The 25,712-nt window shown below is 38.7% G+C and overlaps 1 protein-coding gene across 4 annotated transcripts; it reads left to right on the plus strand.

The window, feature by feature from the left end:
* The first annotated feature begins 3,719 nt into the window (after positions 1–3,719).
* ccdc71 (coiled-coil domain containing 71) lies at positions 3,720–25,712 on the plus strand. 4 transcript variants are annotated; one of them, XM_047810447.1, is made up of 5 exons: positions 3,829–3,875; positions 15,496–15,624; positions 16,345–16,454; positions 18,840–18,910; positions 22,670–25,712. In XM_047810447.1, the coding sequence occupies exon 5, from the start codon at positions 22,702–22,704 to the stop codon at positions 23,746–23,748; it is 1,047 nt and encodes a 348-aa protein (XP_047666403.1). In that variant the 5' UTR covers positions 3,829–3,875; positions 15,496–15,624; positions 16,345–16,454; positions 18,840–18,910; positions 22,670–22,701; the 3' UTR covers positions 23,749–25,712. The 4 variants fall into 4 exon arrangements, with proteins under 4 accessions (XP_026996609.1, XP_047666403.1, XP_026996610.1 ...); XM_027140809.2 differs by lacking the exon at positions 18,840–18,910; XM_027140810.2 differs by lacking the exons at positions 16,345–16,454; positions 18,840–18,910.

Below are 25,712 nucleotides of genomic sequence, written 5' to 3' on the forward strand. Positions count from 1 at the left end.
CAAGAATATAAATCAAGAACCTTTTGTGGTTTTCTGTGTAGTGACATCAAGAATATAAATCAAGAACCTTTTGTGGTTTTCTGTGTAGTGTTCTGGAGCATTCGTGTTTGCGTCTATATCATATCTATATCATGCCTCAGTTGTTTCTGCTTATCAATCTGGGAATGGTTATAAGGCCATCTCCAATCCATTAATTTATGCATATCTCTCTTTAGATCTCTTTTAACCATTAACATATTCAGTTGCTGGTGTGGTTGGGATCATGTCCTGTGCTTGGGATCCATCAGACATCAGTAACTACAGACCGGTATCACTTCTCTCGTTTCTTTCAAAAATTCTTGAACGCATTGTCTATAATTAACTGTCTGTCTATCTCTCACAGAACAACCTCCAAGATCCCAACCAGTCTGGCCTTAAAGCAGCTCATTCCACAGAGACAGCCCTTCTGGATGTCTCTGAGAGACTACATGCTGCTATATCAGCCAAACTGTCATCCGTCCTTATCCTTCTTGACCTTTCAGCAGTGTTTGATACAGTCAACCACAAGACTCTCTTATGCACCCTCAGGAGTCTTGGAATTTGCGGATCAGCTTGGGAATGGTCCGCTTCCTACCTGGAAGGACGCTCATACCAGGTAACATGGAGGGGAGTGACATTTGCTCCATGCAGACTCTCCACTGGCATCCCACAGGGCTCAGTACTTGGTCCTCTTCTTTTCTCCCTGTAAACTCACTCTCTTGGTGAAGTTATTTCCTCACATGGGTTCTCTTACCACTGCTATGCTGATGATACACAACTTATCTTCTCTTTCCCACCCTCAGATACCACAGCTTCTGATCGGATCTCAGCATGTCTGGCAGAAATTTCATCATGGATGACTGCTCATCAGTTAAAGTTCAATCGTAGCAAAACTGAACTGCTGTTTATGCCAGGTGATTCATTCATTCAAACTCTTGTCATTTTAGGACTGGATTACTGCAACGCACTGCTGACAGGTCTACCTATGAACACAATCCGTCCACTGCAAATGATCCAAAATGCAGCTGCCCGGCTTGTTTTCAACCTGCCAAAGTTCTCGCATACCACCCCACTGCTGCTATCCCTCCACTGGCTTCTGGTAGCTGATTCAAAACACTGATGCTGGCCTACAAAGCCAAAAATGGACCAGCTACCTCTTACCTCAAAGCCCTCATCACTCCTCGCACTACACCCCGCACCCTCTGATCTACCAGCACTGCTCGACTGGTTCCACCATCTCTCAGGGTAAGAGGCAAGTATACTACAAGACTCTTCTCTGTTCTGGCACCAAGGTGGTGGAATGAACTTCCCCTAGAGGTCCGGACAGCTGAGTCACTCAGCTCACCCAGCACCATTCTTGACATTTAAAAAGAGGTGTTAGTGGTGATACATTATGAGATACATTAAATGATGTACATTATGGTGAAACAAGTATCTATGCATGATCAGCCCAAAGAATATTGTTCCAGGACATTTTTGGTTTCTTCACATGCAATGTTGCCATATTCAGTTTGGAGGAAGGGGCGTTTTTTATAGCTTCCCGGTTAAAAAGCTGTATGTCTTTTCTAATTTTGCTATCATTAATATAAACCTTTACCATGCTTCCAAAGGCCTAAAGGTTATATGATGTAGCTGTTGGATATTTTTTTTATATCTCTAAACATTAAATGGTCTGAACTCAGACCAAATTGGGAATGAATTTGAACTTGTATGCCCAATCCTGGGAAGATTGGTGACTGTCTTGGAGGCTCTCCATTTGTAAACAATTCTTATAACTTGCCTTATAACCCTTCTCAGACTGATGAGCAGCAATAATTGCTTTTCTGAGGTCAGGGCTGGTGTCCTTTCTTCTTGGCATGATGTAGTCACACACCTGAGTGCTCCATAACACCAAAACCACCAAAACAGAACGCCAAAAGTGGTAGACAGTCTTTTTGATGACTAACTAATCTTTTGCATTTCTTTTGTAACACATGGCTGCTAATGACTCTCTTAATGATCATGTACAGTTGTATGCAAAAGTTTAGGAACCCCTGACAATTTCCATGATTTTCATATATAAATATTTGGATCATCAATTTAATTTTATCATTCATTCATTCATTCATTCATTTTTCTACCGCTTATCCGAACTACACGGGTCATGGGGAGCCTGTGTCTATCTCAGGCGTCATCGGGAATCAAGGCAGGATACACCCTGGACGGAGTGCCAACCCATCGCAGGGCACACACACACACTATGGGCAATTTTCCAGAGATGCCAATCAACCTACCATGCATGTCTTTGGACCGGGGGAGGAAACCGGAGTACCCAGAGGAAACCCCTGAGGCATGGGGAGAACATGCAAACTAACCCCCAAATCGAACCCCCAACCCTGGAGGTGTGAGGCAAACGTGCTAACCACTAAGCCACCTGGTTTCTGAATCTTGGATTACTTTACTTTTATATATAACTAAGGGAATACATACTGAAATCTGTTGCATTTCTATATTGTTTAAACTGAGGTTTTTCTTATGATAATGAACAATAAAATAATTTCCCATGACTATAGTACAATAAATGTAATGTGTAATACTAAACTCCCGTGTTGCTGTATACTTTTAACTGCTTTTACTCTAAAAAGATCAAAGAAAAAAATACATATAGTATGCATTATTTGACCAAAAGTATGTGGACAGGTAACCTATGGACATCCAATTACCAAACCATGTGTATTAATATCGGTCCCTTCTTTGTTGCTCGCTGGCTTTCTCTTTTGGATTGTGGCAATCTGTGCCAATTCACCCACAATAGCACAGAGTTTGGTCACCACTGTCCAGCAAGAAAGCCTCTACTCAATAGCATACTGCACCAAGCATTCCACTGCATAATTTATTCATTCATTCATTTTTAATAACCACTGGAACCTGGTCTGGGGCATTGTGGATACTTGTCGTGGGGCAAGACTACACCCTTGACAGGCATCCAGTCCTTCACAGGGTGCTGTGCACACATACACTCATATCAATTCATAACTAGGAGTAATTTAGCATAGCCAATCTCTCTATTGGCATGTAGCACAAACACATTTACATTTCTGTCATTTAGCAGACACCCTTTTCCAAGATTGACTTACAATTTGTACAACTAAGGGTTAAGGGCTTTGCTCAAGGGTCCAGCAACGGCAGCTTGGTGGACCTAGGATTCAAAATCATGACCTTCCAATCAGTAGTCCAACACCTTAAACACTGAGCTCCCACATCCCAAACACGAGGACAGAAGGAACTCTTTCCAGCAGCAAAACCCAGTTCGTTCAAACTCGGCTATCCTTCGCCAGTTTCCTATATACTTGACAAATAATGTCAATAAATTACAGGCCAGAGATAACAGAGAAATCGACGTGTGCTTTTGTAGGAAAACTTGTCAGACCACACAGTTCCAGCTGACTGTAATTATACTCCTTTAACCGCATGTCCTGTCATGTTTATTTTTGTTATTTACACTACACATACATGTAGCACATAGTGTCGATTTCTAAGTAAAACATATTCAGTGTTTTAAACAATATAACATTAATAAAAAAATGTTTTTTTTAAATGTGCATGACACTAATCCTAATATCCTGCTTCTTTAAACTTTCCTAAGGATCTGAATATTATAACCACCCATGATGAGAAAATGCTGACCTCACATTGTTTATAAATTAAAAATGCCTGTTTAGCTAGCTAGCTATTCTCACCGACTCTCCTGCGTCATTTCATAGACCCGCCCACTTCTCAATAGTCTCCGCCCCATCGGTGGAACGAAGAAGCCATTTTTGTTTCATGTCTGAAACCCTTCGTTGACTAGAATTTGATGCATCTTTGGCTCTGTGAAGGTAAAAGCTTTTCGGTTACTTTTTAAACACCGGTTTTACTCGGATTTTTATACACGACGTGTCGTTTGGAAACGACGCCAGCAGATGTAAAAAAAAATTGAAATAAACAACAAAAAAAAACCAACAGCTTGGTTTACTCATCAGTACAGATTTAGCCGTATATCTAGCTTAAGATCAACAAAGATTGGGCTTTTCTTGTCGTTAGCTCGTCACATAAAATTAGCCACTTTTAGCTAGTTTTCCCCAAGTTTACTGACGACAAACGGGTTTGGTTATTGGTGTTTTCTTATACGAGTTGGGCAGAGATTAGTCAGTACGTCAAGTAAAAAGGTCTAGACGTCTGTTTTAAAGCGATTGTGGTGCTCTTTCCCCTGATCCTCTATAGCATTGTGTTCTGTCGCAAGCTTTTGTCTGAAATTATAGCCAGAAAAAATGTATAAAAGAAAATATGACCAAAGAACTTAGCTCTGATATACGATACGAGATACGATATGATATTGTAACGTATTGTGTTGTATTATGTGTTATGTTATTGTACGTATGCATCTTCTTTAAACTGTTCTCAATACTAGTCCAAGTCAGTTCCATTGTAATGATATTGTAAATATTAATAGAGCAATTTTTCTTTTCCCAATTTTCATGGGAAACGTTCACACGGTGATCAACGTGCAAAAGGAATTAAAAATGTCTAGGTAAAAATTAGTTATAGGTGTGTTAAGTAGTTTTTGACGCTTTTTTGCTGCCCCTCTGTCCACCCCTAGAATTGTCTTTTTATATTACCTATAATTCCAGATTTATTCAGTTAAACTATTGCTTACTTCGAAAAAGTACAAATCAACCCCCCCCCTCAAAAAAAACTATGTTCGGGTGTGCTGTTATAGAAAAATAATCCGCCTTGGGTTGTTATGATGCGGTCACTGATTGGCCTGAAACAGATGGTTGTGATTTATTCCGCTTGCGCCGCAACCGTTTATTACACTTTGTGATTTATTATTGATTGATATTATACGTTTCAACTGCTTATGTTTAGGCTTTTATTTTAATGTGGTGGAAGAATACACAGGAAAAAAAATCTATTAATCTTTATATTATTCTTTATATTAACCTTTTGTTCAATGTTTATGTTCTGTAAAGCTGCTTTGAGACAATGTCAATTGTAAAACGCGCTATACAAATGAACTTGAATTGAATTGAGGAAAAAAACTCCTTTGGTGTTTGTAAACAAAGAACTCACTTGAGTAGCCAGGTAACCTGACGTTATATTAGCTGGCTTGAATCTATGAAGAGTTTTATGTAGGAACAATTTTAAATGTTGTCCACTTTTAAAAGGTTAACGCAAAAAGGCTCTGATGCCCCCTTTCCACCAAGGCTGTTCGAGTGCTGGTTTGGAGCCAGAGCCTAATTTAGAACCAGTTCTTTCTGTTTCGACTGCCAAAGCACCGGCTCCGAACCAGGAAAAGTGGTTCTTAAGTAGCACCAAAACGTTGCTGGTCTAGACTTAAGAACCGCTTGCGTCAGGGGCTGGGGGCAGGGCTACTGTTAGCGCATTTGATACTGTACCTTAAGTATACTAATGTTTAATACACTTTTACTTTACCACAATATGATACATTATCAGCACACATGATAGTAGGTAGCTACATGCTAAGGCAAATTTTTTTTCTGTGTTAACGATAAAATAACCTTATGTACTTTATCGATTACAACCTCCGTTTATACAGATTACATGGAGCTGCACGTACACGTTTTATTCACCGCGTTTGGATGCCAATTTAGGTTCACAAAGCCATGCGCTAATGTTGCTGGGACACGTGACACGTATACAGTGACGTCCACTCGGCGCTGTGATGGCTCTCTAGCCGGTGGAAAGGCAAACCGGTTCTTAGAAGGTTCGCCAGTGGAACCAACTTTGAACCAGCACTAGCGCTAGCTCTGAACCAGCACCAGGTTCTCTCCGGTGGAAAAGAGGCATGAGTTGTTTTTGATTAAACTAACACTTTAAAAGAGTCATTCCAGAAGATAATTGTGGCGTGGTGTCCTGACTAGACGGATACGTTTCAATGAAAGTTTTTTTTTTGTAAGACGCAAAGAAGACGTAGACAGACAAGTCTATTGACGCTTAACTTTATTTTTGGGGGTATTCAAGCCTTAAGGGTTTATGATTCTAACATTAAATACGTTGAGGTACTGAATACCAAGGTGCTGCCCAAACAGAGGCAATAAACTAAATTATATGCTGAAGAAAGTTAACTAGTTACAATAAGATCCTTAAATATTTGAACAGCGACAGTTATCTTAATTTTTCCATTGTACACTTTAATTCAAGAGTTTGTACAATAATATTGAATGAATCATTTACAGCCATTCTTAACTAATCTGTCCTTTTTCACAGGCTCAAAGGTAATTGGACAAAGTAGAATTAATGACAAATCATTTGCTGTCAATGGCTGCTTGAAGCCTGGATATCACCAAAAGCTGCATTTTTTCCCATAGATATTTTGCCAGGTTTTTACTGCAGTCACCTTCAGTTGCAGCTTGTTTGTGGGTCTTTTTGACTTGAGTTTTGTTTTCAGTAAGGGAAAAACATTTTCAATTTCTCTTACCTAAAGAACCTTTTTTATAGTATGTTTTGGGTCAGTATCCATTTGTGTAACTGTGAAACACTTTCCTATCAGTTTTGCAGCATTTTGTAGCTTATGAGCAGGTTAAATAGCTTTATAATTCAGAATTCATCCTGGTACTTCTATTAGCAGCCAAATCATCAGTAAACACCACCAGTAACCCTTTTCTATTGGAAGTTGTTTCCCATGCCATAACACTGCCTCTGCCATGTTTCACAAATAATGTGGTATGCTTTTGGATGCCTTTCCTTTCATTCATCACTCTTCTCTTCCCATCATTCTTGTACAAGTTATTGTCTGTTTCTTCAGTCCAAAGAATCATGTTCCAGAGATGGGCAGGGTTTTATTTTATTTTTTTAAATATAAATAAAGATATTTCAAGCAATGTCTTATCTGGCCTTTCTGTTTCTGAGTGTTACCTGTGGTTTGGCTTTGAGGTAATGCTCTGTATTTACATTCATGAAGGTGTCTCTCGAGTGTAGACATCGACAATATGTCTGCCTCCTCAAGAACGTTCTTTACATGGCTAGATATTGTGAAGGGGTTTTATCTTGAACAAGGAAAAATTCTCTGAATATCCACTTTGGTTGTGGTCCATAGTCTTACAGGGTATATGGTATAGCTGAGCTCTTCAGTGCAATTCTTTTTTTTTTTTTTTAAGAATGTATGACATTGTTGATCTTTCTGATGAAGCTGCCCCTTTGGAGCCTGGTAATTGGAGGGACTAGGTAAAAAAAAATTGGCCTTAATGTCTATATGGTTAATACGATATTTTTATTGAACCCCTTGAGTTAACGCTGAAAACCTACACTTCAGGAACACCTTGATTACTTTGTTTCCAATTTGTGGTGGTATACAGAGGTAAAAACTGACAGTGAGATGGTCACTGTCCAAATATTTAAGAACTCCAATGTGTTTGTTATAGGCAACTCTTCAGGAAGATCTAAACCTAGTTAACCATTGTTATCTTGCTAGTTTCTTGAAGTTTCTTGAAGATTTTAGATGATAATGGCTGACTAGCAAGCTGAGCTTGTTAAAAGCACTCCAAATGTACCGAAGTAATAGCTAGCTGCTTAGCCAAGATGAAATGTGAGCTGCAAAGATGGAGCTCCTCAGCAACCAATTATCCTTCCTAAATTCTGTAACTACAACCATGTTCTGTTGGCTTGGAAAGGTGTCGAAAAAGGTGTTTGGATTCTATGTTGTAAAACAAATGTGAACACATTTCCCGTTCTGATGGAACGACACTAAGACTTTTTAGAAAATAAATTTAGGCATTGTTCTTAGAAATCATTGTAGTCAAGCACGATGTTTCTGCAACCAGGAAGCAAGTCTGACGGAATTATGTCTCAATTAAGGGTGATTTTTAACCAATATAGACCCGTATAAGCCTGCTTTTTTTTATATTAATGAGACCCAAAAAATTGCTTGTAACAAAGAAAACTAAATGTGCTAAGTACTCTGTCTTGAAGATTTTCCTATGGAGGATAACTTACTGACCATTATATCAAATTAGCGTTTACTAGGCTACTAAATTTTGCAGCTTGAGTTTTCAGTTGAACTGAAGCTCCTTATGTTGTTTTTTTGTCTCTGAATGAAAAAATATATAAAGCTATTAGCAGCCCAAATTTGCACATTTTAACAAAACATAGCTAGCTTGCAATGACATTCCCTCAGAGGTGCTAATGCTAAGTATAAACCGTGCCTTTTAGAAATATTCAAATCTCTTAAAAATAAACTGATTTGCAGACAGTTTTTTAAATTGTCTGAGTATGCTTCTTTCGATTTTGACATTAAGCCCAGGTACTGAGAATGAAAACCACTCCCAAAGAATGATGCTGCCACCACCATATTTCATTGTTTTCAATGTAAATTGAGAGATACAGCATGAACATAAAATATAGAATCTTTTGCATCAAACTACCCAATTTTAGGCTAAGAAAAGATAAGTTTTGAAGTAAAATAACACTTAATATTTGATTGCATTTCCGTTGCTTGTAATAACTGCATAAATCTTGGGAGCCACTAACATCAACAAAATGTTGCATTCTTCTTATCTGATGCTGTTTCTGGCTTGTACTAGAGCACCTTTCAACTATTTTTTGTTTTTATAATTTTTTCCCCCTACACGATAAAGTTCTTCTTGGTCAAATTGGATGCATTTTTATTATTGTTCTTTTAAGTTCTTGATCAGACATTTTATTCTTCTTCGGAACAAAACAGTGGTTGCGAAGCAAGTTTGGTTGCTTTAACAAAGGCACTCTTTCTCGTAACCTAGCAACGTAGGGAGTGATACGCTAACAGCCAATCATGTAACAGTATCATGTTTGGTTGTGCCATATCGTTGTCTCGTGCTCGTCTGCTGGATTCCTCTTCAGTAACCAGCGACTGATAAGCAGAAAGTGAGCGCCGAAGCGAGCGTGTAAATAAAAGAGGAAGTGTCAGCTTCTTTTTCATATTTCTGCAGGTTTTATATTTGAAACAATGTTACTGTACTGTATCAGGTTTGTTTTTTTATATTACAGATGTATCTCAGTCTACCTGTTTTATTTATATTTACAAAACACTGAACATATTTTAAAACACTTTATTCACCAGAAGGTGAACAGCTAGTGAACTTCCTAGCACTAAACTTGCACTAAATTCTCAGGTTTCTCTTTGTTTATATTTAACACTTTGCAATATTTTATTACACTTTATTAAGCATTTCTTGCATTTTCTTTCATTTTGCACCTTAAATGTTAAGAGATAATTGTTAAAGGCAGGGTCTCAGATTTTTGAGAAATGCTTCAGAATACCGAGTCGGGCCAAATAATAAACAAAAATCAAAACAAAAATCAAAACAAAAGTGTAGCCAATGAGCAGAAAAGGGGCTTGGCTTGTCAATATGGGGTGAGAGATTATTCAGTGCGCATGTGTGACATTAGCAGAAAGCTAATGGTTTTAAAGGTTTTAACATTGACATGGAGGATAAAAACAAAGAAAGTGAAGAAAGGCTTACGATAAGGCAAGAAGTAGGACCCGTGTTAATATTGGATCAGCTTTCCAGCACTGGAGAGAACTGAAGGAGCAGGAAGTTGGCCACAGATTTGTGTTTCCCGAGTCAATAACTCCTGAGCTAAACGCTGTTACTACACAAATAACACCTCTTTTCTATCATAGTAATGTAGAGAGGCAGCTACAACCACATTTTGTGTAGTAACAGCATTTAGCTCAGGAGTTATTGACTCGGGAAACTTACTTAAGACGCCGAGGCGCGTTTTTCCTTCTCGATAGGTGAGTAACGTTGGTTTTGCTTTGTTACACAGAACTAATATATGCCATCCTTTATATGATTATGCTTGTGAGTCATTTTTGCTTGTTTGTTTATTTGCTATTGTATTGTTCTTTATCGTTGCCTGGGTTATGTATGTATGTGTGGGCGGAGCTATCAACACAGGGGTGGGACCCATTTGGGTTAGGGGTAGTGTTAATTTCGTCACCTATTTTTAATTTAGTCTTAGTCTTGGGCTAAATGTCCTTGTTAGTTTTAGTCATATTTAGTCATTCACATCTTTTTTGTTAGTCAAGTTTTAGTTGACTAAAAGTCTTTCAATTTTAGTCTAGTTTTAGTCAAACAATTTTTTAAAATAACACATTAATGCTGAGATATGTGTGTATATATATATATAAAATATGTGTGTGTGTATTTGGAGCAATATTACATGTAATTGTTAAACTTGATTCCCTTACATATACATTTGCTTTTAAGCCTAATTATTAATTTTGATTATGATGTGATTGTGATGGGGGAAGAGGTTTCAGGTTGGTGGTGCTGAGTTTTTTCTGTCACCACTTTTGACTAAGAAACAATATCAAGGCTATAAAACTTGTCAAAACTCCACAAATCACAAAAGTATCAGTGAGAAGTTGAGAACACTCGTTTAAACAGTGTATATACACAAACTTGACTGCACATCACATTTTTTACTTTATTGATACTGCTTTTAATCGTAATGCAAAGACCGGTCATCGGGACATAAGCTGACAGGAAATATCATTTAACACAAAAAGCCGCCTAGACGGTAGACTTGCTCTCAGGATTTTTTTTTTTGAGCGGTGTGTGGATGAATTCTTTCTACGCACACAGAATTTTATTTCTTGATAACAGACCGCTGCAAACTATAACACACCGTTGCCATGAAAAACAGAGCGTTGCCATGGACACACAGGATTCTAACCGTAGAGAGGGAGCGCACTATTTTCTTTAGCGGAAGCAATACAATTGTTCAGCAGTTTCGTGTTGCAGCCACAGACGTATGAGACCTGTAACTTGAGCAACAGCATGAAGCTGCGAACTCGTTCTGAATATTTTAAAGGCGTAACAGCTGATGAAAAAGCAGACACAATTGTAGACGAAAATGAATAGAGATTTTGACTTAGTTTTTATTTTATACAAAACATTTTCGTCTCGTCTTTTTCGTCAACAATAATGCATGTTAATTTAGTCTTAGTCAGTGTTTTTGGACAGTGGTGCAGTCTTGTCATCGTCTCGTCTTAGTCATGAAAAAAAAGGTTGTTGACGAACATATTTCGTCTCATCTCGTTTGACGAAATGAACACTAGTTAGGGGCGTGTTTGTTTTGGTGATTTCAAATGACGACATTGGCTTTCAAAAATCGGAGACCCTGCCTTTAAGTGTTCATTACGACTTTAGACTTATGTTTACATTTTAATTATTTGAGCTTTCCATAGTTGTTGACATTTCTGTCTTAATAACTGAGGGGATTATGATCAGAGGAAGGTTAAGTTTAAGATAAAAATGTTTAAATGTAATACATTTTTCTCCTGGTCCTTATTTTAAATGGGTCATAAAAAATATCAATAATTATTGATATCGACTGATATGAAATACTGTTATCCTGATACAGTTTTCAGCCATATCACCAAGCCCTATGCCAGCCTAAGCCATTACACTCAATCATAATGTTTTGGATCATGAGCAAATCCTTTCTTTCTCCATACATTCTTCCAGGTTTTTTCAACACGTTTGATTAATTGTGTTTCTGGAACATTTCACTCTTTTTTTTTGTTTGTTTTTTTCTTTTTCCAATTTGGCCTTCATATTCTTACTGCTGATGACCATTTTGCATGTAGTGGTTTGGTCTCTATAGTTCTGCCCTCAAAGTCTTTTTCAGCTGTTGCGTTGTGATACCTTTGGTTGATGTCACTGGCTGTTTATTTTTCTTAATAGCCCTCAAAATTTTTTTGTTAACTGCTGTTGTTTTATTTGTCTATGTTTAATGTGTAGTTGATAGAACTTTTTCTTCTTTTTTTTTCCAGGACCTTCCAGATTGTTGTATTGGTTTTCCCAAGGTTTCTGCACCAGCTCTGATAGATTTTCTAAATAAGTATTGTTTGCTTTTTCCCCCATAGCTTGTTAACCAAAATAAAACTAAGAATAAATAGAAATAATAGGTTGAAATAAGTATATTATTGAAAAAAATAACTGATGTGCAATTATGTGATACATATAGTAACACTAGTATGTGACGTGCAGTTATGTTGTAACCACCGATACCACTTTTTCTCTTCCGATTTCGATACCATATTTGCTATTGAACTTATTATATTTATTTTCATTAATGCAATTTAATATATAAGTGTATTTTTCTTATAAGTTTAAGCAATAGTCTGTGATGTTTGCTGTTCATTAATCAACCAACACGGGCATGGGCGTCGGAAGCAAAAAAAAAAAGTGGGTGTGTCCTGTCCCACCCACATATAATGGTTCCGACGCCCATGGATTTCAGGAAGCAGGAGCGTGGTCAATGCTGTAGGTAAAACGCGGAATGGAGTTTAATTTATTAGGGAATTCCTCAAGCACAATGGATTCGACTGGCGACACTCTGAAAAGGGTCCTGTCCCACCCAAATATAATGGTTCCGACGCCCATGACCACGGGTATCAGATTTGGATCGGTCACGCACCACCGATACCCGATCCCCTCAAAATGCTTGGATCGACATCGATACCTATTCAGAATATCGGATCGGTGCATCCGTAGTTGTAACGGTACAGTATGTAAACAGCATTGAGCAGAAAGTGATGTACCAAATGTGTAGTTGCATTAAATGTAGTAACGTGTAGTAATGTCAGTGGAGTAGAAGAGTCTTTGAAATGGCCTAAGAAATCTGTATGTTGGACACCGGACATCGTATTTATTAAGGAGTCTGATGACCTGAGTGAAGAAGCTCCACCTGAGATATCTTCTCATGAGATCAGTTGCATCTCCCCAGCTTTAGCCATCAGACTATGGAAGTGGTTGCCAGATTGCAGCTGGATAAATGGACAGTTACCTTGGTAGGTAGAGTCATTGGTGATTTTAGTTGTTCTGATAATATGCCTCATCTGTTGTAGCGGTCATGTAGAAAGGTAAGAAATGACTTGGAGATGACTTGGTTAGGCACGCCACTTTCTGCAGGGCTTTGCGGTCCTGGGTTTTGCCGTTTCCATACCACATTAAGATGTACCACCTCATAAAGGTATTCAGCCCCATAGTGGCCCATAAGCACTGTAGGTTAAGCTGTGATGGGATACGCAGTCATGTGTGTAGAGTGTGTCAAACAGGGGTCTAAGGACTCAACCTTGGTGGGCTCCAAGTTTGTTGGTATTAAGGGTTTTATTGAATTTAATGTGGCCCACTCTCACTACCTAGGGCCTGTCTGTGAGGAAGTCCAGTCTCACATAGTTCTCCTTGTTGCTGATCATGTGGGTGATTGAAGAAAATGTTCAGGAAATTGAGCTTCTGATCCATCATCTCATACTTATCTTCTCATCTCAAACGCCAAATGTTTTTATTGTATAGTAATAAGTTAATTGCTCTTGCTGTTCTAGAACTTTCAGAGTGAATTGTGTACAATTATTGGTCAAACTGTTATTTTTATGAAATAAAATAACAGATAGATAAAGAAACATTATACTGCTTACACTTTGTTTTTAATTGTGTTTTGTTTACAATTGATGATTTTGAACAAAACAAAAACCAGATATAAATAATAAAAAAAATTAAAGTATAAATGTAAACAAAGAGCAGCAATCCAAACAAACCTTCAAAATGTAAAACACTTACTGCCTATAAAAATGCAATCGAAACGTAAGTAACGGTAGATTATCAGTGCTAAAACCGTTGCATTGCCTCTAATTCTTTGTGCAAACAGAAAATGGAAGTCAGGTTAGAATGCCAGTGCTGGAACTGTACTAGTAAACACTTTAAGAGTTAACCAGCCATCCATGTGGTAGACACATCACAGTCAGAGCTTTAGATTCTTTGTCAAGAACACCAGCATATTCACTGACGGCTTAAGAACTGATCTTTAACAAGTTACTATATTCCTGCCAGTGCTGAATAGCCTCTCGGAGGCAGCACTGGTGGCAGGGATGCATAAGTATTTCTTGGCTAAACAGGCTGATCTGAGGAAGGTTCGCCTCATGCGCCTTCCACCACATAAGGGGATCATTCCTGCTCTCTTCTGGTTGGTAGGTAAATTAGCTGTGTAATCTGGCTATGATTTTCTCAATCTCAGACACTGCTGTCTTCTCAGTTGCTGCATCCGTGGTTGAGGCAAAAAACCATTGACGATAGCGTAGCGGCTAATTTGTAGCGGCATACTTCATACGTCGCAGGCAGGGATGTCTTTGAAAAATATTTTCTACCTGGGATTTTCTACCTCCTGTTCCACCGTTGGGATTAGCAACATATGGCCAAAGAGTATGTAACCGCATCCATAATTTACATCCACCGTTTACTCTTCCTGTCATATTGAGTGCTACAAGAGAGCGCTCCAGCAATGCTCGGTTGAGTCATTTGTTTACTTTTGGGCCACACATCACCAGCTGCTTGTATCTCCTTCTCACGTACCTACATAGCCTGGTTGTACGTGAGGGTTTGTTTTTGCTTCAAGTGGTGAAACAAGGCCATTGTGTTTCCACCTTTAGCGGTAACAGTTTTCTTGTATTTTTTGCAAATATTTGTGCTTTGTTTGAGGTCTGATGTAACCAAACCACCTCCATACTATTGAAGTAGCTCACTTTTTCGATACTAAATCTTTGTCATCGGAGGCTGACATGCTGCTCTTGCTTTTAGGTGTTGTTGCCGTGCGTGCAAGGGAACGTAAATGCACCATAAGTCATCGCGTCGCAGCCGTCGCTATATCATCGACATCGCAAGCTGACACTTTTTTATTATGTCAAAAATTACACTGGTGTTATCATGGATGGTATGATATGGCACACCCCTATATGCAACTACATACACACCTCTGCCAAACTGCAGTGCCTAAAGATCAGTGGATACACAGAATGGTAAATGCATGTGAAGTGCACTAAGCTCGTCACAGTTTGCACAAAGAAAGTTAAACACATCTCTGAGTACAGCACCTAAATCCCCCCCCCCTTAAACAATTAAGCGTGTTAAGCGTGCCATCTTACATAGTATGAATGTATTGGCAGTGGATTTTGAGCCATTGCTCTTGGAGTCAGTGACCAGTTCATTACATGATGCTGGTGGAGGAAAACGTTTCCTGGCTTGTTTCTCCAAAACACCCCAATGTGGCTCAATTATTTTCTGGTGACTGTGCAACACATGGATGTTCAGCTTCACTTTCATGTTCATCAAACCACTTTGTGACCAGTCTTGTTGTGTGTATTGGTGCATTATCATTCTGTTACCCAGCAACACTTTCTGGATATAATACTTGAACCACTGGGTGCACATGGTCCTCGTTGAAAGTGTCAGTACTCCTTGGCATTGACACACCCATGTAGCACAAGTAGTGAGCCTATAGAATTCCAAGATATTGCAGCCCAAACCATCACTGATCCATACCAGTGCTTTGCTCTGTGCATACAAGAGTTTGAGGCTTCTTTGAGGGTTCTCCACACTGTAACTCTCCCAGATGTGGGAAGGACACTGAAGGTGGATTAATCAGAGAATAATAAATGTTTCATATATTCCACAGCCCAAGATTTCCTCTGCTGACACCAATTGGCTTGGTAATAGTGACCAAAGGCTTGGCTATAGCAGCCTGATTATTATTGACCATGAAGAGCTCCTGCTGGACAGTTTTGCTGAAAATACGAGAGACAAGGTATACATTTCTGTAATGAGTTGGGCAGCTGTGGTTTTATGTATTTTAATACAATCTGTGTTAGTACCTGGATATACTTTTCAGACAGCTTCCTATTGTGTCGACAGTACAATAACTCGCCTACATTGACCCAGGCTAGCTCCTGCAATCGGACTATAAAATAAAACAATAATGCTAAGTTGAAGTTCTAAGAAAAATGATCAGCCAAACTCACGAAGACTGTATTCAGTTGAGGTAGTTGTATAGCAGTCGTATAGACAGCAAACAACCCGCTGGTACCAGGGGTGCAAGTTTGTCCAGTAGACACTACTTGCACTGAAATACTGCTGGCTACAGTGGTCTTATATACAGTTCAGACATCCCTCCCTTTTTCCACTACCTCTTTATGCTTCCAATCAGAATTTGGCTCACATACTAGTTCTGCTGACCTTCAAGAACTTTCCTATATCTCTAAACAGTCAATGTTTTGCCTATGTCTGTACCTTGCTATCTAAATTTTCCATTATGTTCTTCATATGGGCGCATTCCCACTTCTCCATGCTTAGGAGTCCTTTATTCTTAGTATGTGTTTGCTTTTCTATATTAATGACCTGTGCCTATGATCTTGGCCCACTTATCATATAATGTTCAACTTTCCTTGAACATCATTCATATTGTATGATTTTCTTGTTCACCTTTTCCTTACTTTTTTTTTTTTCTTTACTTCATATTATTTTACAGGAAAATTTCCCACAATGTGGTTCATCCTTAATCGTGGTATGGCAAGATTTCCTTGGATACCGTGCTTGTCGATGAGCCACAAAGTCTTGCTGTCCTGGTCAGATGCAAAAGTGAGACAGGCCACCAAAAAATTTTAAACTCTTACAAGGCTCCAATTATGTTGTATGGATTGCAGTATTTTATGTACAGCTGTTCTATTGCTCTGCAAATTCAACCTTCAGTCGCTGCTCTTGGAATGTGAAATCAGTAAATACTGGCCACACATACAGTAGGAAGGCATGAATCCTCCAAACACAATATTAGATACTGTTTCAGTTCAATACACATGCAGTACATTCGGAATCTTCCTTACATTATCTTGTTCAGCAGGACAATCCATGGGTACTAAAAGCTTACAAAGTGGGTACAGAATTGTTGAAAAATTTAGGATGTGATCTTTCAAAAAAAAACTTTCCAAGGCTTTGGATATACCATGGATGACTAAAGATGATTTTCAACAAGTTAATAAGGCAATGGCCTTCTAAGAACAGCAGATACCTCTAAAATTGATAAGAAGTCTAGGAAAAACTAGTCACGTTGTCTTAATTTCCTAAATATGTTGGAGCTGCAGGGTAGGGTGGCAAGATGGAAGCCTTTTTAACATCAACAACAAGCATCCTTTTGTTGGTCTAAAGTTTGCAAATTATCTTCCAAAACCTTGTGGAATAATGTGTTTTTGGTCCAGTGTACCAACGTTCCTCTAAACTGTGTAAGATGAGGGATATTACCTTTATGTATAACAGTGACCTGAAGCACATGTCCAAATAAAAAAAGGATTGTCTTCACCAAAATAAAAGCAAGGATTTAGATCGGAGTCAGTGTCCATACTGAATATCTGTGAGATTACAAGACGAGGGCTTTGCATAGGAGATACACATAGGAGATAAGGTGTCGGAACTTAGAGCCCGCCTCCAAGTGGACATATCACGGTGAACTGCACTCTTAGAATTTTGGTCGAATATTAGCTATTTTAACTAAACTTAAATGATAACACTATAATTAATGCAAATAAAACAATGAGAAGACTCCTCAGACCTGGATAAGAATGAGCAAATGTCTTTATTGTAGTCACTTAGCCAACAATTCCATTGAGCTCAAGGAAAAATCTCTAAGTTAAAAGTAACAAGTGGAAAACCTAAAGAGTTTTTGCAACTTTTTGCAACCCAAAAAGTTCTCACTTCCCCAAGAAATTCCCCTCAATATATACCATGGTGCCTCTAGGCACCTCCTCTTTTAATTTACATACTTTCAATTTCCCATTATTTCTTAGGGTTGTCCTTGTGACCCCACCTAGTCATTTACATGACTTCTCTGAAATCCCCTTATTTTCCAGAATTATCTCATACTTTTTCGTCATTGTTATAAAAAAAAAAACGTGCTCAAGAGAGCTGATGTCATTAATCTTGGTTTATTTATTTATTTTTACAAACTAAATTTCACCTCTCTATGGCTAGTGTGAATCACCTGCATATCATGATACAGTGTCGTACACGGAGTTACTAACACATCTTAGGACAACTTTGAATGGTATTCAGAAATGAAAATTGCACTCTTGCCCCTTGGAAGAGCAACGTTAACCTTGTAGATCCTGCATGGTGATGGTACTCATCACTGTAGACCTCCTGGAATGGTATTCCTTCTAACAGTGTAGTGGTACATCTTTAGAGACCAGACCTTCCTGCTTTTATTTAGAACTGAACTTTTATTTAGATTAAAATGACTTCCTACTTTTCAGATGCGTCTCTGTTTAAAAGGGAATGGGAACCTCCTAGGGTTAGAGCAAGAACTTAATCTATGAGGCAAGGGGAATGTTTGGATCGGATGGCTCAACAAGAGATCCGGTGTTTGTCTGAGCAGCTTCTATTTAGCAATAGCCCTTTGTGGCCATAGTCCATGTGACCCTTTTGGAGTTAAGAGGGGTGCTCATTGTGGCCCACCCTATGATGGGCTGAATGACCAGAGGCCTGAGGGATTGACTCACAATGAGATGTTCAACACAAGGCCAATAAAACCTTTATTGGAAAATGAAGAATAAGTGCTTATAAAAAGTATTCTGCTTTGGGTATTTTCCTGTTGGTAGTGATGTGTTGAATTTAAAAAAGTAGTAGACGTTATAGAAGTCTGTATTGAGATTTGGAGGACTTTCTTGTAACTTCAAAGTCTGAACTTTTACTGAACTGTAAATTCACTTTGGATGGTCTCAGCATGGCTTAGCTGGCGAGGAGGATTGTTAGCTTTTACAGATTTGTTTGAGAACAAGTTTGGTGAGACAAAAAAGTTACTCCATAAATGTTTCAATAATTCCAATAATATTTTTGAAATCTTTGCTGAACAATCATAATTTTTTTCATCTTTTTGGTAGCTGTTACCTTCATAACCTCCTAACCTCTTTGCTCTGCTGGTAATCTTAACCTCAGGTGTAATGTTTGTTCTGTTTATTGTCTCCCCACTAACAGATCCCACCTCAACAGGTACAACACAGAATAGTAAATGGCAATAAAAACAGCACCTGGTGATGTTTTCCCAGGTAAACTTTCAGCTTCTCCACAGATGGCTATCCTTAGCAAGTATGTTGGAAAATGTAATTAAATTTTGCAGTTCAACACTTCTTTTGCCTCTTTTCCACCAAAAAGAACCGGGTGCTGGTTCAGAACCGGTTCTAAGAACCGGTTTGCCTTTCCACCGGCTAGAGCGCCATCACAGAGCCGAGTCTGACGTCACTGTATACGTGTCACGTTTCCCAGCGCAGCAACATTAGCGCAGCACCGGCAAACATAAACACAACAATATTGGTGGCTGTCGCTTTACTGTTAATGCTCATGGCTTTGTGAACCTACATTAGCATCCAAACGTGGCGAATCCAATGTGTACGTGCAGCTCCATGTAATCTGTATAAACGGAGGTTGTAATCGAGAAAGTACATAACGTTATTTTATCATTAACACAGAAAAACGTTAGCCTTAGCATGTAGCTACCTACTATCATGTGTGCTGATAATGTATCATATTGCGGTAAAGTAAAAGTGTATTAAACATTTGTATACTTAAGGTACATTATCAAAGGCGCTAACAGTAGCCCTGCCCACAGCCCCTGATGCAAGTGGTTCTTAAGTCTAGACCAGCAATGTTTTGGTGCTACTTAACCACTTTTCCTGGTTCAGAGACGGTGCTTTGGCTGTCGAAAAAGAAAGACCTGGTTCTAAATTAGGCTCTGGCTCCGAACCAGCACTCAAACAGCCTCGGTGGAAAAGGGGCATTAGTGAGAGAGACCACAGACTTTTACAATTATTAAAAACAGGCACGTGCAACCTAGCTAGCAGGTGAAGAACTCAAACAACAAGATCACCAGCTGACTTACACTTAATTTGCAAGAACTATAGACTAATACAGTAACAGGATTAAATAAACCCAAAACATAAGTCCACATACAGTTCTCACGGACGCACGTTTTATCAACTGGCTAGTTATCCTTCAGACAGTGACGGACCACGTCTTTCTCTCATTTCGGCCGTGTGAAGCGCGTCCGCGCTATTCTCCGAGATGCACTTGACGGCCTTTTGTGGAAGCGGAATTAATTTTTTTTGGACGACCTAGTTAAGGCGGTAGGGTTTCTCAGCTTAGGCGGGCCACCCGAACTGCAAAGTACTGCGGGAAACCCTGTAAAGTGTTTTAAAATATGTGCTGTTTTTTCAAACATAAATAAAACTGAGGTAGACTGAGATACATCTGTAATATAAAAAACACAACTGATACAGTACAGCATGGGCGTCGGAACCATTCTATTATGGTGGGACAGGACCCACCCACTTTTTAAGACCAATAATATTGGACCCACCCACTTTTACCGTCTCTATTCAGCGCATATGTCTTTTTTTTTCTTTATATATAACTTTTCAGAGCGCCGCTAATCAAATCCATTCTGCTTGAGGAATGCCCTAATAAATTAAACTCCATTTCGCGTTTTACCTACAGTATTGACCCACACTCCTGCTTCCTGAAATCCATGGGCGTCAGAACCATTATATTATGGTGGGACGGGACACACCCACTTTTTATTTGCTTCCGATGCCCATGCAGTACAGTAACATTGTTTAAAATATAAAACCTGCAGAAATATGAAAAAGTAACTCAAGTTATTCTTACTCTAATCATATTTGAACTATTATACAAGTTGAACTATTCAAGTGCCAAAGCTACCAGTACCTGATTTAAGGACCATGGGATTCTTGATCTTCACTGGCCTGCAAACTCGCCTGACCTTAACCCCATAGAAAATCTATAGGGTATTGTGAAGAGGAAGGTGCGATATGCCAGACCCAACAATGCAGAAGAGCTGAAGGCCACTATCAGAGCAACTTGGGCTCTCATATGACTGATCGACTCCATGCCACACCGCATTGCTGCAGTAATTCAGGCAAAAAGGAGCCCCAACTACGTATTGAGTGCTGTACATGCTCATACTTTTCATGTTCATACTTTTCAGTTGGCTCAGATTTCTAAAAATCCTTTCTTTGTAATTGGTCTTAAGAAGTAATCTAATTTTCTGAGCTAATGCATTTGGGTAGCTCAGTGGTTAAGGTGTTGGGCTACTGATTGGAAGGTCATGAGTTCGAACCCCAGGTCCACCAATCTGCCACTGCTGGGCCCTTGAGCAAGGACCTTAACCCTCAGTTGCTTAGTTGTAAGTCACTCTGGATAAGGGTGTCTGCTAAATGCCATAAATGAAAAGAAATAAACATTTGAAATATATCAGTCTGTGTGTAATAAATGAATATAATATACAAGTTTCACTTTTTGAATGGAATTAGTGAAGTAAATCTTTTTTGATGATATTCTAATTATATGACCAGCACCTGTGATGCTATGTTTCCATTACTAATTAGTGTGATAACTTTGGCATGATTATTTGGTGTTTAATTTTCTAATGATCTGTGTTTTTAATTTATGAAAAACTATATTTTTTAGTGGCAAGATTATTATATTTAGATTATTCCCAGAAGAGTTGGAGTATGTTTATGGGAATTTTTGTCTATTCCTATAGAAGCGCATTTTTGAGGTCAAGCACTGATCTTGGACAAGAAGGCATGGGTCACAGTCTCCACTCTAATTCATCCCAAAGGTGTTCTGTTTGGTTGAGGTCGTGTCATGGAAATTGCTTAGTGCACTGGTGCACAGTCATATTGGAACAAATTGTTCCCCAAAGTTGGGAGTATGAAATTATTCAAAATGTTTTGGTGTGCTGAAGCATTAGGAGTTCCTTTCACTTGAACTAAGGGGCCAAGCCCAACCTCTGAAAAATGACCACACACCATAATCCCCCCCTCCACCACACTTGGCACAATGCAGTCAGGCAAGTACCATTCTTCTGGCAACAGCCAAACCCAGACTCGTCCATTGGGTGTGCAAGACATAGAAGCATGATTCGTCACCCCAACGAACATGTTTTCACTGCTCTAGAGTCTAGTGGCAGTGTGCTTTACACAACTGTATCCGATGATTTGCATTGCAAATTATGATGTAAGGCTTGGATGCAGCTGCTCAGCCATGGAAACCCATTCCAAGAAGCTCTCTAAGCACTTTTCTTGAGCTAATCTAAAGGCCACATGAAGTTTGGAGGTCTGTAGCTATTGACTCTGCAGAAAGTTGGTGACCTCTGAACGCTGTGCACCTCAACGTGCACTGACCCCACTCTTTGATTTTATGCGGCCTATCGCTTTGTGGCTGAGTTGCTGTTGTTGAAAGCAACAAATTCTTTCACAAATGTTTGTAGAAGGAGTCTGCATTCCTTGGTGGTTGATTTTATACACCTCAGGCCATGGAAGTGATTAGAACACTGGAATTCAATGATTTAGAGGGGTGTCTCAAAACATTTGGCAATATAATGTATGTGTTTGGCTAGATGTGCCTGCTGAATTCATCCTTCTTCACCTTAAATGATGTCAATTTAGATGTTAAGTGATACTCCTGAGTAGGATACTCCCTTAGTCTGGTATAAGTTAGGCAACTTTTTTGACTACTCAGTTCTTACAGAGACAAAAAATGTTGAGCAGTTTTATGTAAATGTTTTTCCAATGATAAGATCTCCAGACATGTATTTGTCTGTCCTACTGTATTGTGTTAGAGGCATGTGTGAGTGGCTGAAAGTGTCTAAAATGTTTTCATGTCACAGCCTGGTAGCTGTGATGTGGCCCAAAATTCATCACATGTTCCTTTTATTGTTTGAGTATCTTTCAATTTATATTTGTTGGATTTGCCTTAACCTAACCCAGTGTATTTCATGTTCACAGACACCTGAAGCCTTTATGCATCCCATCTTTGGATGGGTACCATGAATTGTGAAGAACCAAATGTGGAGAGGGCTGTTCTCTCCTGGTCCAGATTTGCTACAGCTGGTCAGACTGCCCTCAAAGAGGCCCTGAAAGTCTTCAATCCCATTTCCCAGGACCTCTCAGAGACTGAGAGACAAATGGTGTCTTTTCTTCAGGCATTAAAAGATGAAGGACGTAAACCAGTGGTGCTAAGAAGCAAAGATGTATATGGATACAGGTCTTGCACAACACAACCACTCACAACGGAGATTGGCAGTAAGACATTGAGAGTACAAAAACCTTGTAAGAAACGAGGTCGAAAGACTTTGATCAAGAACAAGGATACCAGTTCCTCAGTTTTTGGTGCGACCACCAAGGCCATCTTACAAAACCAGCCCAAGATTCTTCTGACCAATCTCTCAGTAGATACACTCAAGCAGACTGTTTCACCCAAACCATCAGTGCAGATTCCATGTTCTGTGCAACAGTGCCTGAAATTAACAAACATAAAGGGTGTTACTGGTGGCCATACAGCAAGGCTGCAAATCCACTTTGGTGTGGACTCTCACAACACAATCAGTCCCAGTGTTCACTGCCCACCAATTCTCTCTGGGATACCACATTCTCCTTCAGAAAGCATCACGCAAACATCAAGTGTAGTAGCTTTGGACAATAAAAGAGTTTTGTCCTGTCCGCTTAAAGTGGATGATGCCCTCATTGGAGATTCTGCACCAATTGTTTGTCAAAATGGTATTAGTCTAAAAGAGGGTAAAAAGGTCCAAATAATATCAGGTAAATCTGGTGTGATAAATGGTTTGAACTGTGAGGACAGTGATTCAATGAGGAGGCTGAACTGCCAAGGTTTAGGCTGGTCTCAGCCAGGGCTTGTCACAAATGGCCAAGACATGTCTGAACTGAGTGGAAATAGTCTTCAGTGGAAAGTCATCAAAGTGGACGAGTCTGTCACTGATGAGGAGGTGAGGAAAGAGGCTCAGAAAATCTTGCGAGTCAATTTGTCTCCTGTGATACAGATCCATCCACTTCTACACTCTGTATAGACTAGACAAATCAAAGCTGACTTTTATATCCACATATACTATTAGAATTTCTTATACTGGGACGTTCCTTGGATCAAAACATGATTATTTGAATCTCTAATTATGCATATTTCACATGTATGACCAACTTTGGTGATCCAAAGAGGGAAATTAGTTTTATTTTCTGTTACATAAGTGTTTCTTTTATTGGAATTTTGCCTTGAATTTGATAAACTTAAGCTAAATGAAATAACCACATCGTTTCACTATGCAGTGTTGCCGTATGTCCTTCCCCCATTTCTTTTAATAGGCTTCCTGAGAAACAGAATTTACAAATTATTCAGATTTATAGTGTGACACAATGTAAGGTTGTTTTAGAGAGATGAGAAACTTTTACAATTTGTTAATTTCAGTTTGCTATTGTTTTTAAAATGCCTTGGCTATGTTTTTAACTGTCCATTGCATTAGTCTGTAGGCACAGACTGTATAATGTCTAAGTTGTAATGGTACATGGGGGAAGGGTTACGTTTATTTCATACTACAGACATGGTTGTGAGTCTGGCTTGTCTAACACCATTGTATGCTAAAAGATCAACACTTCAAACATTATCAAAAAATAGAAAATGACTATTAATTACATATTTTTTGTGTTTGTATTCTTTCTGCTTTAACAGAGCTGTTTTAATTCAAACGGCTAATTGTCAATCATCTTTTGAGCACAGAGAAAAATCTAATCTAAGGTCTTGCTTTATAGAACTGAAGCTGTACCTTTTTTTGGAAACTTGCCTGTAATAATGAAAGAATAACGTTTAGTGAGAGCTTGCTGCTAATTTGAATCTTAAGTTAATTACCATAACTCTGGGACAAAGTTTCCTCTGAGAATCTGAACGGTTCTTCTCCACCTTGTCTGCATACACCATAGGTTTTGAGTGTTGCTGCAGGTTGAATTGGGAGTATGGAGTTAAACGCTCATCTATGAGATCTGGAAATAGTGCAGGCCTGGTCAGAACTTGGCAGTGCAAGTTAATCAGAAATCCTTACCCCTTGTACCATTTTATAGATCAGGAGCACTATTGTAGTTTAATTGTATTACAGGCAAAGAATATGGCCTTACTTTTTTTGTTTTTTCCTCTCTTTTCTTTTTTTTTCTTTTTTTTGTGACCATGTATTTTATTCTGTAGATTTCACTCCATTTTTAAAATGAGACAACACTGGTATTTTGGTGCTTCAATGATTCACTAGCATCCACAGATGTGTTAAAACTGCTGGCATTGATGGCCTTTAACTTTCCCTAACCATTTTAACGAACATTCTTCTGGTTCCCGTTTTCATGTCTTGTCTAATGGCTGTTGACGGTAGTTGAGCTTGACATCCCCTTCAGCCTCCAGTCAGCAAAATGTCTGGGCTTAAAAGTCAAAGCAATTTTGTTCACTATAACTTTGTGTCGTTCATATTGTCATGGTGACAACCCACCAACCAAGCAACAAAGTTTTTAACCAAAAGATACTGGCTACACTGCTCATTTTGAAGTCGTATATACATATCTTTTTTCCTCTAATGATTCTCTATATACATAGCTTGAGCTTAGATATGGATGTATTTTTCAAAACTATTGCAGTGTATATGTCAGCAAATGTTCATGATCTTCTGCAGAATTTAACTGTAAACTCTTAAATACTGCAGTTTTTACAGAACTTAACCTGTGTACACAGTTAAATCGTTTCAAAAGACCATTCAGTCTTTTTTCTTGACTTTGTTAATGGAAAATTTTGTGTTGGGAGAAGGACATTATGCCGGAAGCCACAAAACATCTTTTTAAGGCTATTTAAGTCTGCAACAGAAATCAGTGCTGAGACATCCAGAACAACTTAATCTTTTATTACTGACTAATCTTATTCATTCAGTTGAATCTGTGACCTTGAACTGTAAAATGTCAGTGTTGTATCTTTAGTTAATAAGTTGTGAATTAAAGTATTGAAAAATGA

Source organism: Tachysurus fulvidraco, chromosome 2, assembly GCF_022655615.1.
Source record: "Tachysurus fulvidraco isolate hzauxx_2018 chromosome 2, HZAU_PFXX_2.0, whole genome shotgun sequence".
In the NCBI taxonomy this organism is placed as follows: Eukaryota; Metazoa; Chordata; class Actinopteri; order Siluriformes; family Bagridae; genus Tachysurus; species Tachysurus fulvidraco.

Bases quoted from the DNA above. Each gene is read 5' to 3' on its own strand.
- ccdc71 (XM_027140808.2), top strand. From the start codon at position 22,702: ATGGGTACCATGAATTGTGAAGAACCAAATGTGGAGAGGGCTGTTCTC.